The sequence below is a fragment of the Gadus morhua genome, chromosome 11 (genome assembly GCF_902167405.1).
Source record: "Gadus morhua chromosome 11, gadMor3.0, whole genome shotgun sequence".
Lineage (NCBI taxonomy): Eukaryota > Metazoa > Chordata > Actinopteri > Gadiformes > Gadidae > Gadus > Gadus morhua.
This window is the reverse complement of record NC_044058.1, coordinates 28,607,724-28,623,488: the sequence shown is the minus strand read 5'-3', so window position 1 is coordinate 28,623,488 and position 15,765 is coordinate 28,607,724. Positions and strand designations below refer to the sequence as shown.

Genomic DNA, 15,765 nt, shown 5'->3' with positions numbered 1-15,765 from the left:
CTTGCCGTCCCTCCCCGTTCTGTGATTGATTCCCCATCTCAGGCGAAAATCGGATCCATGGAATCCAGGCTGCCTCGCAGCGTGAAATGAAATCGCGCACAAGGCAGCATGGCTATAGCCAGGCTATTTCGGAGGCAGGACACATTAAGAATTCCATTCAAAAATTAACAGACATGACAGTGACGTGAATTGTCTGGCTGGCTGAAATTTGAGAGGGGTTCTGGAAGTGTCCATGGTAAGATTTGTATAACCAACGAGAGAGAGGTATTATCAGTTAAGCATGACGAAGGAGAAGTCTATGGAAGTAAATCTTTGCCATCGGATTTTGAAAATAAAAAGCCATTGAATTCTGAGCACTGAATATTTATGCATTGAAATAACGTATCTGGATTTGAATTTCAACGTAATCAACGTCCCCACATTGAATTTTTTGATGTTGAATCTTTGATTTTGAATTTTTAACATTGAAAAATAAAGCTGAATAGGAGTTCAATTCAAATCCAGATACGTTATTTCAATGCATAGATATTCAGTGCTTAGAGTTCAATGGCTTTTTATTTTCAAATCCGATGGCACAGATTTAATTGTCTTCCATAGAAGTGACTCAAACATTTTGTGGTTGAGAGGGCGTATCGGTTTCCACCATATATGTTTTTCTACAGGAAAAAATCTGTGTGGGGGTGGGGGAATCTAGAGCTAGAAGCTAAAATATTCAGTTTCTATTGTCATACCAAATGGATATGTTTAACAAAAGATCAAGGAATTGAAAGCTACTTACAATATGCCTAGGCTATATTAATTTCCCATGATGGCAGCAATGTTCCACTTTCAGCTTGAATTCACCGGTACATCAAAACCACGTCTCTCCTTTGGATTTCAGTTCCCTTAATTTATTCACAGTTCAGCAGCGGCATTCATTCAGAATCAGAGCCCACATTAAAGCTGCATTTAGGGCGACTATCACTAGCCAGCAGAAAAATAGATGCGCTATAAATGGTTTTGTATATAGCAGTCAGGAACATGGGCATAGTTGTGGAAGTGCTGGTGTTAGAAAAATGTGCTGCACATCGACTGTATAAATGTAGATTATTCATCATAATAAAGTCTGAATTGTGAGATAAAATTCAGCATTCTGATAATATAGTCAGAATACTTTGATAAAATCCGAATTCTGATAATTCGCCTGGTCGCGGTGTTGAGTTTTTTTTAAAGTAGTTCACTAGTCGTAGCGCGCAATAATTTGCAGTGTCAGAATTCTGAGAATTTAGTCAGCATTGGGATTTCTCAGAATTCTCTGACACTGCAAATTAAAGCGTTACTACTAGCGAACTACTTTCAGCCTGACTGGAGAGAACTTGATGCTAGATTTGCATGAACGCTTTTGTGTGAATTAGTTTGGTTCGCTTTCATGGAAGCCGGAAGTGGGAGATTCCTGGGGCTTGCCCCATGAATTCAACCCATGCACACGCTCACACGCCACACTTCGTATTTCTCACGCAGAGAAATTACCAGGATAGCGCCCACCAATTTGGGCCGCTATTTAACAGTGTTACAGGTAGGGATCAAACGCGTTACCCGTACGTAGGGTAGGCCTGACCATGACAGAACATCAGCCTGGAGATTTATCATTTATTTCATGTCAGAAACGAAGCACAAGAAGCTGAAAGGTGGATACACGTGGTAGGCGTGGCGGTGGGGGTCTGCATGGTGGAGAACCCTACAGTGGACAGACATCAGTGATCACACTTTTTTTTTAATATATATATATATATATCACACTTCCATTAATAGATATAGATATATGTGCACCCAATCCAATGGAGCGAGTGATGCTGATAATAAACCCAGGAAAGTATCAATACACTTCTTCGTTTTCAAACGCATACAACCATATAATGCCTGAGTGGTAATCTTTCAAAAATCTTCGGGGAACAACGTAAAAATGTTTCCATATTTAGACAATATTGGTTAATAATATAGTCATCATTAAAACTATAAAAGGGTGCGGGTGGAAGGCAGAGGAGATGATGAACGTGCCCGTTCAGTATTCAGTAGTCCGGATTGATGGGTTGGTGGTGGAATGTGCGTGCAGCCCGTATTACAGCTCGTATCTCGATGCTAAATCAGTTCATTCTTTGTTTGAAAGGAAAATCCCGTCCCGCATCCCCGGATAAGAAACACCAAACCAAAACAGAGCGGGGGGAAGGAGCGCCGGACCCACAATGCATTGCAGCACCAAGGTGTGGAGAGGTGTCATGTGTACATGGCTCCATGTAGGTCCTCAAGTCTGTGGTCCCTCTGCCTCCTCCTCGCCTGAAAGACACACAGAGTCCGGTTGGTCAGGGGCCCACACTTTACCATCAGGTTAAGAGCACCCATTTTACCACCAGGTTACAAAGCCCCCATTTTACCACCTGGTTACAGAGCCCCCATTTTACCACCTGGTTACAGAGCCCCCATTTCACCACCTGGTTACAGAGCACCCATTTTACCACCTGGTTACAGAGCCCCCATTTTACCACCTGGTTACAGAGCACCCATTTTACCACCTGGTTACAGAGCACCCATTTCACCACCTGGTTACAGAGCACCCATTTTACCACCTGGTTACAGAGCCCCCATTTTACCACCTGGTTACAGAGCACCCATTTTACCACCTGATTACAGAGCCCCCATTTTACCACCTGGTTACAGAGTCCCCATTTTACCACCTGGTTAAGAGCACCAATTTTACCACCTGGTTAAGAGCACCCATTTTACCACCTGGTTAAGAGCACCCATTTTACCACCAGGTTAAGGTTAAAGTTCCTCAACTGTAGATAGAAATGGGGTTCAATTACCACACGTTTTGGATTCCTAAGCTTCTCTGTACTCCAGCTGTTATGCACAGACCACTTTCAGTTTGTTTCTTTGTTTTGAAGCTAATCCAAAGTTTTTGATGTAGTGCTTTCAATGCATCTTCCAAGTCTTATGTAACCCTGTTGGTAAACTAGAGGATGAGTAGAGGGTAATCTGGCTGATGGGTTCGTGGTGGAATGTGTGGGTTAGGGGGTTTAAGGGTTGAGGGTTAAAGGACCAGAACTCTCTACAACTGTTGAGAGAAACGGGGTTCAATTACCACACGTTTGTGATTACTACGCTTCTCTGCACTCCATCTGTTTTGCACAGACCACTCTCAGTTCATTTCTTTGTTTTGAAGCTGATCCAGAGTATTTGATGGAGTGCTTGCATTTCATCTTCCGAGTCTCTTGGGAATGTTAGCCGATGACCGTTTGACCAATGGTTGACCGTATCAACGTTAACCGATGAATCTTGTCGTTTGTCGGTTAAATTTTTCTTTTGGGGTCAGTGTGGTATGTGTGTTGGTTTCACTTCACACAAAAAGATGATCAGATGAGGTGACGTATTGGAAGTTGGACGTACACCGCGTCTCTAGTCCACTGTTTAATTTCTCCTCAAGTCTTAATTATTCCCGCATGCGAGCGGCGGAGAATATGATTTCTAAATTATTATGGACAGTAGACTAAACGCTATAAGACCACAGTTAGCCATCTCATTGCAAGATCTTTTTGTGTGAAGAGAAAAAAATTATCCCTCACACTCAATTTTTCCGTCTCCTCGAAACTAAACAAGGGGCGTCTCTTCGGAGCTGTCATTTTCTTAAATGAGCCGCAGCAATGTTTCAAATGAGCTCATAATGCTGCCCTCTTCCGATTGGCCCCTGGGGAATCCCGCGCAGGGTCTTAATCAGGTCCGCGGCATCTCAGACCATTGTGGGCGTTGGAGCCCGCTCTCTACACACGGTCAACCTGCAGTAATCATGCCTCGTGGTTCAATTCAAACACAGGTCGTGCCGCGGTTAGAGCCACTGCCTCTCGCTTGGAGAGTGTGTGTGTGAGTCGGAGGCAGAACGGGAGACAGATAAGCAGAGTTACGAAATAGCAGGCGACTGGCACGGCTCGAAATGGCTGTTATTTCAAATAGCACATTTTAATCTGGTCGGTTAACCAGAATGAGGCTCGGTGGTCGGTCAAGAATATTTTACATTTTTCGCCATCCCGTTTCAAAACACCACAACGTCGACAAAGAACAATTTCAGAGCAAACTAAACCAGGACGACCTACCTTGTCCTTCTTGAACTCTTCGTACTCCGGGTTGTCTGTGGGCAGCTCAAGACGACACAGCGGACACGAGTTGGTCTGGGATCGGAAACACCAGACTCCAAAACGTGAAAATTGGCAATAGCACATACACACACTGCAGTGGCGGAGATGAGGTCATAGAGGTGATGATGCGGTAGTGGTTGTGGAGGTCATGAGGTCATTATGACGTTTTAGAGGTCAAGATGATGTTTAAGAAGTCATGAGGAGGTCTTTAAGGTTGCAAGGATGAGGTTGTTAAGGTCGTGAGGATGACGGCAGGGTGACATTGTAGAGGTCATGATGAGGTTCTGAAGGTCGTAAGGATGAGGTCGTGAGGATGATGTCATGAGGATGAGGGTACGGTGTGACGGGGATGAAGAGGAGGAGCTCACCTTCCCCAGCCAGGGCAGGATGCAGCCCGAGTGAAAGAAGTGGTTGCAGGGCATCTGTCGCACCGCCTCTTGTTCCTCAAACTCCAGCAGACACACAGGACATTTCAGACCTCTGTCTGTCAGGACGTCAACACAGCCAGGCTCAATCACTCAGAACGCAGGAGGTTCACACTCAGCTCCCCTTTCTTCAGCAGGCCATCGATGTCCAACCATCCTGACAATCTCTACCCTTCAAATGATTCTGTGATCCTATTCATTTTATAATTAAACTGTAAGAGGTTAAACGATGAGGCTTGTGTATAAGAGCACTTTCTATGATCACCAGCAAGAGCCAATCTGTCCTCCCCCCACTCATACAGTAGATATATAGAAATATATGAGCAGGTCGTTGGTTAGCAGGTCAGGGGGGCTGCAGCGCTGCAGGGCTCACCTGCTTGCTCGGGGGAGACGACCACCACACACAGGGTCCGGACCGCGGCGGCGGCGGCCGGCGGGGGCAGGCGCTGGTCCCAGTCCGACAGGTCGAAGGCGTCCGAGTCGATGTCCAGGCCCTGCATCAGAGACCTGGGCGGGAGGGTCAGACAGGCGTTTGAGGAGGACGTTGGGCGTCATTCTTTTAACAAGGGGGATGTGATGGGTTCACGTCATCTGTCGTCACCTGGCCAGCTCCAGGAGGGCATTCTGACGGTACTGCTCCTCTGGGTTGGTGGGTTCACAGTCGTGCTCGTCAAAGTAGGACGCCATCGTCCTCGCGCCAATCCTACAAGAATCAAGCATTATGAATGAGTGAATTACGGTCTGAAGATATGCGCATTATGAATAAGTACATGGTATACAAGTATACTAAGGTTTGAAGATACAAGCATTATGAATGAGTACATGGTATATAAGTATACTAAGGTTTGGAGATACGAGCATTAGGAATTGGTACACGGTATACAAGTACACTAAGGTTCGGAGATACGAGCATTAGGAATAAGTACACGGTATACATGTATACTAAGGTTTGGAGATACAAGCATTATGAATGAGTACATGGTATATAAGTATACTAAGGTTTGAAAATAAAATAATTATAGTTAGATATATGTTTATGTATACAAGTATAATATTTTTTGAAGACACTCATTAAAAATATATATATGTTGTTAAAGTATACTTATATTTGAAGACATAAACACTATAAATAGGTATCAAAGAAAGAAAACCTGACAACACTTTTAGTCGGCCTAAAAACGGTATTGAACGAGACAGCCTATTATGACACCACTTGGGATGTAATTAGGCAGTAGTTATTAATATAATATTCGTTTATACAATTGATAAAAGCATTGGATTGAAAACAGAGCCAAATGAAGCTAAAGGATAACAGAGGCTGTGGATATCCACCGACAGGCGCGGACTCGGTTCATTAAAACATAAATTAGGTTTAGTAACGATTCATAAGGAAGAGAGGTCGTTAGACCACGAAGTACGACGAATATCAGAGGATTGGTTCGTAAACCGTGCAAACTAAACGGTTGACACTTACCCTAGCTTAGCAATGCTAACCCACGTCACGCTTCCGGGTATGACGTTTAGGACCACATGACCACTAAAGTCACTGAAGTCATGCGTTGCATTTCTAGAATTATTTTAACATTTCTACTTTGTTTCTTTGTTTTATTGTTGACGTTTTTTTGTCTTCAAACATCAGTTTACTTATATAAATTTACTTATTTAGAATTATTTTAACATTTCTACTTGTTTTCTTTGTTTTATTTTGGAGGTTTTTTATTCTTATTCAAAACGGTCTCTTTATTTTATCCTGTGACATCCTAATCCTCCACATGGCCTCAATCAAGTAGGAATCTCATCTTATCAGATCCTTCAAGAGAATCCAGGAATGAAAGCGGCTAGTGAGCAGAGGGAGAGATTGGTTCATTCTCGTTTAGCTTTGATTCGTAGTTTAAAACCAGGAAGGTCAAACGTTTAGTATTTTACAACAAGCCAAATAAACTAAATTCATTGCTTCTGACTACTTGCCTATGTTTGTAGTGGATGATTAACTGGGCTTCAAACCACAAACCCAACAAACATAACCCTTATTGTAAATACTGTGATGCCTACGTAAGTCATTTGAAGGAAGGAACACATACATGTTTATTGTGTAAACATAAACCAGCTCTGAAGCTTCTTCCTAGCAGCACTGTGAACGACACTGAATAATTCAGTAGATATTCAGGATACACAGTGGTGCATTGCACTCTCTCTCCAGCAGGCGGCGCTATATAGATCCCTAACTAAAGCATTAGTTAGTGTAGTACAGTACGCTAACTAATGCTTTATTTGAATCTATACATATATTTAAATAGATAGCCTGCACTATAATTAACCGTTGCTGGTACCACTACCACTCATGCTACTTATTTGAACATATTTTTATTTTTACTATCTTATTTAGTTGATCTTGTATTGTTGCTGCTATGCGTCTGTTGAGGAACCAAGCCTCGGAATTGTACTCTTGTGTAGGCCTACTTCCACAATAAGACGTAAGAATAATAATTCTGATTCTGATTTAACGCATGATAAAAATCGTAGAGAGTGACGTGTATGTTGCTATAGCAGTAGGTGGTGAATTTTGAAAAGGCTGTTTGGTGGGAAACTCCTTGTCGTTCGATGATGTAAGGATGAGATCTTTAGCCATCGGTAATTGGGTTACACTCCGCCTGTTCTCCAAGTCCAGCACGGAGAGACAACGCCTGAATACAGACAGCAGCACCAGGGACCGACCCTGAATGGGGTCGTTGGGTTTGGAATGGATTGTACCTCATACTGGATTACTAATATCTAAATGTAGCCTATTGCTTTATGATGATAATACTAATAATATAATACTAATATATAATAATATTATACAATAACAGATGAGAAGATTTAAACAATCAAGACCCTGAATGGGGTCGTTGGGTTTGGTATGGATTGTAGTGTGTCTCCTATTGGATTACTAATATCTAAATGTAGTCTATTGCTGTATGATGATAATACTAATAATATAATACTAATATATAATATTATTATACAATAACAGATGAGAAGAAAAAACCGAAAGAAAAGGATGAGAAAGAAATGGACTTCCCCTTACAGGGTTCATAGAAAGTCTGGGGGAAGTACACATTTTGACAAAGCCGACAGATACAGAAAAATTTAACATACATTTTTTCTATCTATATATATTTATTTATTCAACTGTGGGCTATGAGATATTTATACATTCAGAGATCAAAAACAAGAAAAATCAAAACACCGCTGAGAATAGAAGCCAGACTAAAATTAAACACAAAAGTGTCTCTGTGTTTGGAGCTCAGTTGGCTGTTTGCTCTGCAGCGAAGTTTGTACACAAAACTCAAATCAACAGAGCTCTCACAACTCTCAAATCAACAGAGCTCTCACAACTCTCAAATCAACAGAGCTCTCACAACTCTCACCTCAACAGAGCCCCCAACTCTCACATCAACTCTATCATCATCAGAGCTCTCTTTTTCTTGAAGGACTTAACGTCAAAGACACGCTACATTCTGAAAGTAATGCAAATGACATCACGGCAAGTTGAGATCAGTACTATAGTGCTAAAAGAAAGGAAAGAGGAAGGGTTATTTGTTGTAACTGATTCTCCATCAGTTATTAAGGAGTTAGCTTATTCTCCAACCACAATACCTGACTGGGTGAAGAGCCTGGTTTAATTTCAACAAAAACAAAACCAAGTGAAACTGGTCTATTCCTTTACTTCCTTCCTCATTCACCTCAATAAAAAAACCCAATACTTCATACTTCTCCCTTATTTGTTTCACTTTCTATGTTGAAACATTCGAGTGAAGGATATCCAAAATAAAGACTGAAATTTGAGTATAGTTAAGCCTAAACCAAAAAATGTCATGTAATTGAGCAACAATGTCTACTAGGATTGTATTGTATGGAGATTACTATTTTACAAGACAGGTGTTACAATTTGTTGTACATGTTCCCCTAGAACACAGGTTTTTACTCAGTGACGTGGTGGTCAGTGAAGCATCTCTCCTCCAGATCTCTAGGGAATAATGTCTTTTACCAGTTCTCTTTAAGCAGAAGCAGCTGATGGTACCATATTAAAAAACAAACACACTTAAAAGTACATACAATGATTAGGAGGGTCTTCAAAGGCGCTGTAGGTAAGATCTTCAAACTGTCATTTGAGTGTAATTAGTTGGAAATGCCTTCGCCATTGATCCACTGTTAGTGAGTCAAATGCTCTGTGAGAAGATCTGCTCTGGTTGGACCTGCCTCTGTATGAGAGCGTTTTTATTTTAAATCGAGCCTGCTCATTCCTCACCAATCAGAGCCTGTCTCCTGATTGGTTCTCTCTCTCTCCTTCCTATTCTCAAATCTTACCTACAACAGCTTTGAAGGCCTTTTTTTTTACAACCCTCAAACCAAAGAATGAATCTGAACGAGCAGCTTCAACACCAAAACATCGTCTTGGTCCGAGGTCTCAGCCTTGCCGCTCACCGGAACTTCCTCAGGGAAGGGAACCCTTTCCTGTTAGCATCGGGTTAGCATCGAAGCTACTCCCCTCCGTTGGTGGACCTGACGATGTAGTATATGATGATGCCTATGACGATGAGCAGGGCAGCCACCCCCACCCCCACCAGCACCATCTTCGTCCTCATGTTCTCCCAGCGCTTCTTCTGCTTCACCTTCTGGGTGGTCTTCTCGAAACTTTTACTCTGCAAGGAGAACAATATATATTTAATATTTCATACAGAGTCATTTAGCCATCGCTCCCTGTACAGTCGATTCCGATGCATGTCGTTAAGGAGCCAGTCGGAGTTTGGTTAGTAATTTAGTTAATTTAATTAAAGTACACAGATTGAAATGACAGATTAGGAGTGCAAAGGGAAACTCTACCAGCGGGAATCGAGAACCAATCCAACTGTGAAGCGCTGTGGCTCTGAGGCCAATTAAAGGCTGTCTGAGGCCCAGCTCTGAGGCCAATTAAAGGCTGTCTGAGGCCCAGCTCTGAGGCCAATTAAAGGCTGTCTGAGGCCCAGCACTGAGGCCGGTTTAAGGCTGTCTGAGGCCCAGCTCTGAGGCTGGTTTAAGGCTGTCCCAGGCCCAGCTCTGAGGCTGGTTTAAGGCTGTCCCAGGCCCAGCTCTGAGGCTGGTTTAAGGCTGTCCCAGGCCCAGCTCTGAGGCCGGTTTAAGGCTGTCTGAGGCCCAGCTCTGAGGCTGGTTTAAGGCTGTCCCAGGCCCAGCTCTGAGGCTGGTTTAAGGCTGTCCCAGGCCCAGCTCTGAGGCTGGTTTAAGGCTGTCCCAGGCCCAGCTCTGAGGCTGGTTTAAGGCTGTCCCAGGCCCAGCTCTGAGGCCGGTTTAAGGCTGTCTGAGGCCCAGCTCTGAGGCCGGTTTAAGGCTGTCTGTGGCCCAGCTCTGAGGCTGGTCTAAGGCTGTCTAAGGCCCAGCTCTGAGGCTGGTCTAAGGCTGTCTAAGGCCCAGCTCTGAGGCTCTGAGGCTGGTCTCAGGCTGTCTAAGGCCCAGCTCTGAGGCTCTGAGGCTGGTCTCAGGCTGTCTAAGGCCCAGCTCTGAGGTTGGTCTCAGGCTGTCTAAGGCCCAGCTCTGAGGCTCTTAGGCAGCCTCTCAATGCCCTCGTTTCCCTTCCTCTTTGTTGCCCTGGTTCACACGGCTCATTCACAGCAGGCCTCTCAGCCCGCGGTGATGTAACAGGCTGAGGAGGGCATTGTGGGACCGGTGGTCCCGGTCCTCTGACCCCCCCCCCCCCCCCCGGCAGAGAGCAGGACCCCCGGCATGTCCTGGACCTCTGCGGCCCCCATCCTCAGCACACACAGGAGGAAATACCTTTCTAAAAATACCCTCATAAAACACAATCAGGATGTCAATTGTACATTTGTGTTTCCTCTCCCGCTCCACCTCACGGGGTACTTTAAGACGTCCAGATAACCTCTGGCTGCTTCCCTCCACCACACGACCAGCGTACCTCCATGTACCCAGATCAGTGGAGGCTTCTCCATTGAGGAGAGGGAGGAAGATCCTCCCTAACATTGTTGAGAATAAAAAAATTAGATTGCCCCGACTATTGTAATGAATTAATGCCCTTAAATATGACTACTTTATTGCCTTTGAATATATAATGTTCGTTTCCCTGGGTAAAGGGACATTAGCACCCCCTATCGCCTCTTGACAACTACTTCAGGGAGGAACGTCCTCCCTCCGCCGCCGTCCACTCCCATTCATTTTCCCGAAAGTACTGGCGGCCGGTGGATAACATCGGTTTCAATGGGAGAGAGGAGGAAAATCCTCCTCTGAGTGGGTGGGACCTTAAGGGGTCTGATTCGCGCAAAAATCTATCCGTCTGCGCTATGAACCAATAAGCAGGATCCCTGGATGTTGAGCAGCGTTGCCAGATTGGTCCGATTTCCCACCCAATTGGGCTACTTTTAACCATGTTAGGCTGGAAAAATTATCATTGGGCGGGAAATCTGCCCAATCTGGCAACGCTGTCGATAACAAACCCGGTCTGCATTGCCGCGGTGCTCAGTGACGCAGAAGTGAAATCTGCGATAGCGAGATCCTAAATGCACAATGGAAACATTGGAAACGGAGGACATTGTTAACGTCTTGTTACAAAAACCATTCCATTCATTCAGAAAGAGGTATACCACTTCCCAAAATCAAGGTCATCAGAAGTAATGGCAACGTCAGTGTTGTGAGTGCTACATGGTTTTCTAGGTACGCATGACTTACTGGTAGCATTACAAGCAATTGTAACTGAAAATAAACATAGCTTAATAACTTCAGTCAGTGAGGGTAAAAATAGGCCCAGATTTTTTTATTTACTTTTACAAATCAATAGTAGGTCTGAATATGCTTTGCATCCTTTCCTTCTCAAATTACAGTGATGCCACTGGTGGCTTTGTATACATTTTGTTCACATAACTCCCTCCCTGCTATTTTGTAGTTCACCAAAACACCCTGAAACAACTTGAGTCTCACATTCTTATGCCACCATACACCAACAGTGCAAGCAGGCCAATGGCAACCAAGCGCGCAGTCCTTCCTCCCTCACTTTAAAAACCACCAGCCGCCACTGACCCAGATATACATCCAGATATACATAAGAGATATGTATATATATATATATATATATAATGTGTGACCTGGACCTCCTGACCTCTGACCTCCTGACCCTCGACCTCCTATCAGCCCCAGCGTGTGTCTCACTCTGAGGGACTAAACCGCTACAGCTACGTGGTCTCACCCTCTAACTAATACAACTAATACCTCAACTAACCATCCCTAACCATTTCTAACCATCTCTAACGTAATACCTAAACTAACCATCTCTTACCTAAACTAACTCCTCTCCCCCTGGGGAGACCAGGGTGTTCACACGCTGCTGTGCGACCCTTGACCTCTCACCTTGGCCAGCATGTCCTCGGCCCGGTCCTCCAGGTCCTCCAGTTTGTCGGCCCTCTCGTCGGCCTTCTTCAGGTTCTCCATCATGATGCCCTTCACCTCCGACACCTCCTCCTCCGCCCACTGCAGACGGCTCTTACCGTTCATCTACCCCGAGGAGGGGGGAGGAGGGAGTTACTTACAAGTGAGAGTGAGAACAAGCAAAGCTTGTAATTACTAATTGGAGTAGCTCCCAAACATGTGGACCACTAGACAGAGCAGAGTAGCTATGCACATTGTAATAGTCTGTTAGTAGTTCTAATATTAATCTGATCACCTACTCAGCCTACTGCCCTCTGGTAGGAGGTACAGGAGCCTGAAGTGCAGAACCAACAGACTGAACAAAAGCTTCTTTCCTTGGGCAATCAGGACACTTAACACTCACAAAACTTGAAACACAGATTCCTCACTTTCTATATGGTGCAATATGCTTACGGCCTTCATATTTATTCTGACACCACCTGTCCTTGACTTGTCCCAAATGTTTTTCTTATTTCTGTCTTTTTTTTGTTTTTTTTATTGCTTGTTTATTTATTTGTTTATTTATTTATTTTGTATGTGTAATGCACCTTCAGTTGGCACTCCCAATTTCGTTGTATAGGTGACTGTACAATGACAATAAAGTCTATCTTTATCTTTTATCTTTATTTATTATAAACTAGATTCTTTGGTGTGTGTGTGGAAGGCAAGGCGAGAATTGAAACTGAAAGCGAAAACTGAGGGCGAAATCAGGTCATTCAGGAATTGAATGAGTGTGTGTTTGTGTAGGTGTGAAGTGTGTGTGTGTGTGTGTGTGTGTGTGTGTGTGTGTGTGTGTGTGTGTGTGTGTGTGTGTGTGTGTGTGTGTGTGTGTGTGTGTGTGTGTGACAGGAGAGGAAGTGGTTTCTATGGCAACAGTGCTATAGTGTCTTAACTGCTCTCAGGAAGCTAAAGGGAGACGAATGGCGGTCTATAGTGTGTGTGTATGTGTGTGTGTCCTGTGTGTCCTTCAGCATTCAGCAGTGTTTCAACCACGCACACACCGCTGTAAGGCTGTAATAACACCTTCAGTTCAGTATGCTGATGCAGACGCGTTTCTTGGGAAAATTCATCAAATTGAGTCAACTTCACTCAAAGACTCTCAAAGACAAATGTCCTCGTTGGATGGGTTGACAGTTTGACACATTTCTATTCTAATGGAATCAGTTCAACCAACCTTCCTGGGTGTGAGGTATGGTGTTAGTTATCAAACAGGAACTCCTTTACCCATCTCCTTCCTCTTCCCTCCCTCCCTGCTTCCTTCTTTCCTTCCCTTCTCCCTCCCTCCCCCCTCCTTTCATTCCTCCCTCCACCCTTCCTTCCTTCATTCCTCCCTCACTCCCTCCCTCTCTCCCTCCTTCCCTCCCTCCGTCCTTCTTTGCTTCATTCCTCCTTCCCTCCCTCCTTCCTTGGTTTATTTCTCCCTCCCTCCCTAGTCCTTCCTTAATTTCTCCCTCACTCACTCCCTCCCTCCCTCCTCGCTAGGTGGAGCTGGCATTTTGAGGGTATTTAAATTTTTATTTTATTTATTCAGCGTAAAGAAACACAGGACACATCCACAACTTTGTTTTTTCAGAGTTGTTCTATATGGGTACAACAAAGACAAGTGTAAGCAACTATTTAAAAAAGTATATATTCCGACCATGGTCAGTCTGTTATTGTGCATTAGTGACCACATAAGGAGCTAATACGTGATTATTAACCCAGTCCCCAGGTTGGTGGACTTCGTCCGGGTCCGATTCAGTCTGCACCGAGAGGCTCTTCCTACTCTGAATCTTCACCAAACATGATCGTTAAAAACATAAACATTAACATTACTACTCACCATGTTGAAGTCACGACCAGTTCCTCTCCAGCATGTCACGGAATACCCGCACGCATTTGGAGTTCCACACACTGAACAACCTGTTGTTGCAGATCGCTGTTCAACCCCGGTTTATTCTAACCCCAGATCACTGTTCAACCAGGACTATTCAAACTCAAGATCACTGTTCAACCCCGAACTATTCTAACCCCAGATCATCGTTCAACCCCGGACTATTCTAACCCCAGATCACTGTTCAACCCCGGTCTGTTCTAACCCCAGATCACTGTGCAACCTCGGTCTATTCTAACCTCAGCGAGACGGATACGCCTTAAATCCGATGGGAGAGTGTTGCAGCTTGTTTTGTGATCTTACATCCGATGTAAGATCAGTTCTGTGGTCTGAACTCCGATGGTAAAGTGTTGCTGAATCCTGTGGTTCCGACTCGACCCTTTCTCTGTCGTGGTCGTCTCTCTGCTACTTTCACTTCCTTGCACTGCAGGCGACGCGACTGGCACAACGGCCACGCCCACAGTCCGTACCCGGAGGCCCCCCGCGTCGCCCGGCTGACGTCGCGATACCTACCTAATGACAGCCAGGAGCCAAGCTCAGGTGCAGGCAGTAGGTGTGTGCTAAAACACCTAGTCCGATAAAAACGTTATCTCTCTAAATGCAATGATTTTCCAGCGGTTTGCAAACAAACGTTTCCATTGTGCTTCTCCCTGTGTGAGTCATAATCATTTCAATGCGGATGGCTTCTCTAATAAGAACCAGTTGCTCCACATCACGTCCTAACGCATTGGGCTCCACAAAAAAGGTCCCTTAACGCAGGGTGTAACAAGGGTAGGGTACTACATAATAAACCATATAATAACGGCAACTGGTTCCCTAGAGAGAGAGAGTTATTGTCTTACTCAATCCGTGTGAATGTGTGTATGTACGTCTGTTCATGTGTGTCTGTGTGCATGTGTGTGTCCGTATGTGTGTGCGTGTATGCGTGTGTGTCCATGCTCGTGAGTGCGTGTGTTTGTGTGTGCGTGTGTGTGTGCATGCGTGAGTATATCTGCTTGCATGCGTGTGTTCGTGTGTGCATGCGTGACTGTGTGTGCGTGCGTGTGTGTGTGCTTGTGTGTGTGAGTGTGTTGGAGTGACCCTTGGAGTGTGAAGCACCACTGCAAACACGTCCATGTTTACTGAGCAGGGTTCTCTGCCACCCCCCAGAGCGTCTCACGGATATCACCACCAGCCCGTCCCTGACCTCCGGGGAAAGAAGTTCATTATAGTTTGATGAACATAATCACAGACGCTTCTGTAATGCTTTAGCTTATTTACAGGTACGATAAGTACTATGCTAAGTACTATGGCCTACTAATACTAGTAAACCTTATGCTGCCTGGTAAGTTTACTGGTCAATATTCAATATTTTATAACACAATATCTATATGTGTCCAGGTCCTGATCCAAACCATGAAGACCAGGTCCTGATACCATGAAGACCAGGTCCTGATACCATGAAGACCAGGTCCTGTTACCATGAAGACCAGGTCCTGATACCATGAAGACCAGGTCCTGATACCATGAAGACCAGGTCCTGATACCATGAAGACCAGGTCCTGATACCATGAATACCAGGTCCTGATACCATGAGGACCAGGTCCTGATACCATGAAGACCAGGTCCTGATACCATGAAGACCAGGTCCTGATACTATGAAATACAGGTCCTGATACTATAAAGACCAGGTCCTGATACCATTAAGACCAGGTCCTGATACCATTAAGACCAGGTCCTGATACTATGAAGACCAGGTCCTGATACCATTAAGACCAGGTCCTGATACCATTAAGACCAGGTCCTGATACTATGAAGACCAGGTCCTGCTGTCGCTATAACTGACATCAACTGTCGTATGTCAACCGTTAAA

The 15,765-nt window shown here is 44.5% G+C and overlaps 2 protein-coding genes across 3 annotated transcripts; both read right to left on the bottom strand.

Annotated features, from left to right (window-relative positions):
• Window positions 1-1,615: 1,615 nt before the first annotated feature.
• Window positions 1,616-6,142, bottom strand: rnf181 (ring finger protein 181). 2 transcript variants are annotated; one of them, XM_030371583.1, is made up of 7 exons: window positions 6,066-6,142; window positions 5,193-5,294; window positions 4,965-5,098; window positions 4,535-4,650; window positions 4,125-4,199; window positions 2,222-2,313; window positions 1,616-1,717 (listed from the first exon to the last, which is right to left on the bottom strand). In XM_030371583.1, exons 2-6 carry the CDS (start codon window positions 5,276-5,278, stop codon window positions 2,254-2,256), a joined length of 471 nt encoding a protein of 156 aa, XP_030227443.1. In that variant the 5' UTR covers window positions 5,279-5,294; window positions 6,066-6,142; the 3' UTR covers window positions 1,616-1,717; window positions 2,222-2,253. The 2 variants fall into 2 exon arrangements, with proteins under 2 accessions (XP_030227443.1, XP_030227442.1); XM_030371582.1 differs by having other exon boundaries at window positions 1,616-2,313; window positions 6,066-6,141.
• A 1,577-nt stretch (window positions 6,143-7,719) lies between these two features.
• Window positions 7,720-14,350, bottom strand: vamp5 (vesicle-associated membrane protein 5). The gene is made up of 3 exons (XM_030371588.1): window positions 13,863-14,350; window positions 11,984-12,127; window positions 7,720-9,276 (listed from the first exon to the last, which is right to left on the bottom strand). Exons 1-3 carry the CDS (start codon window positions 13,863-13,865, stop codon window positions 9,115-9,117), a joined length of 309 nt encoding a protein of 102 aa, XP_030227448.1. The 5' UTR covers window positions 13,866-14,350; the 3' UTR covers window positions 7,720-9,114.
• Between the last annotated feature and the right edge of the window lie 1,415 nt (window positions 14,351-15,765).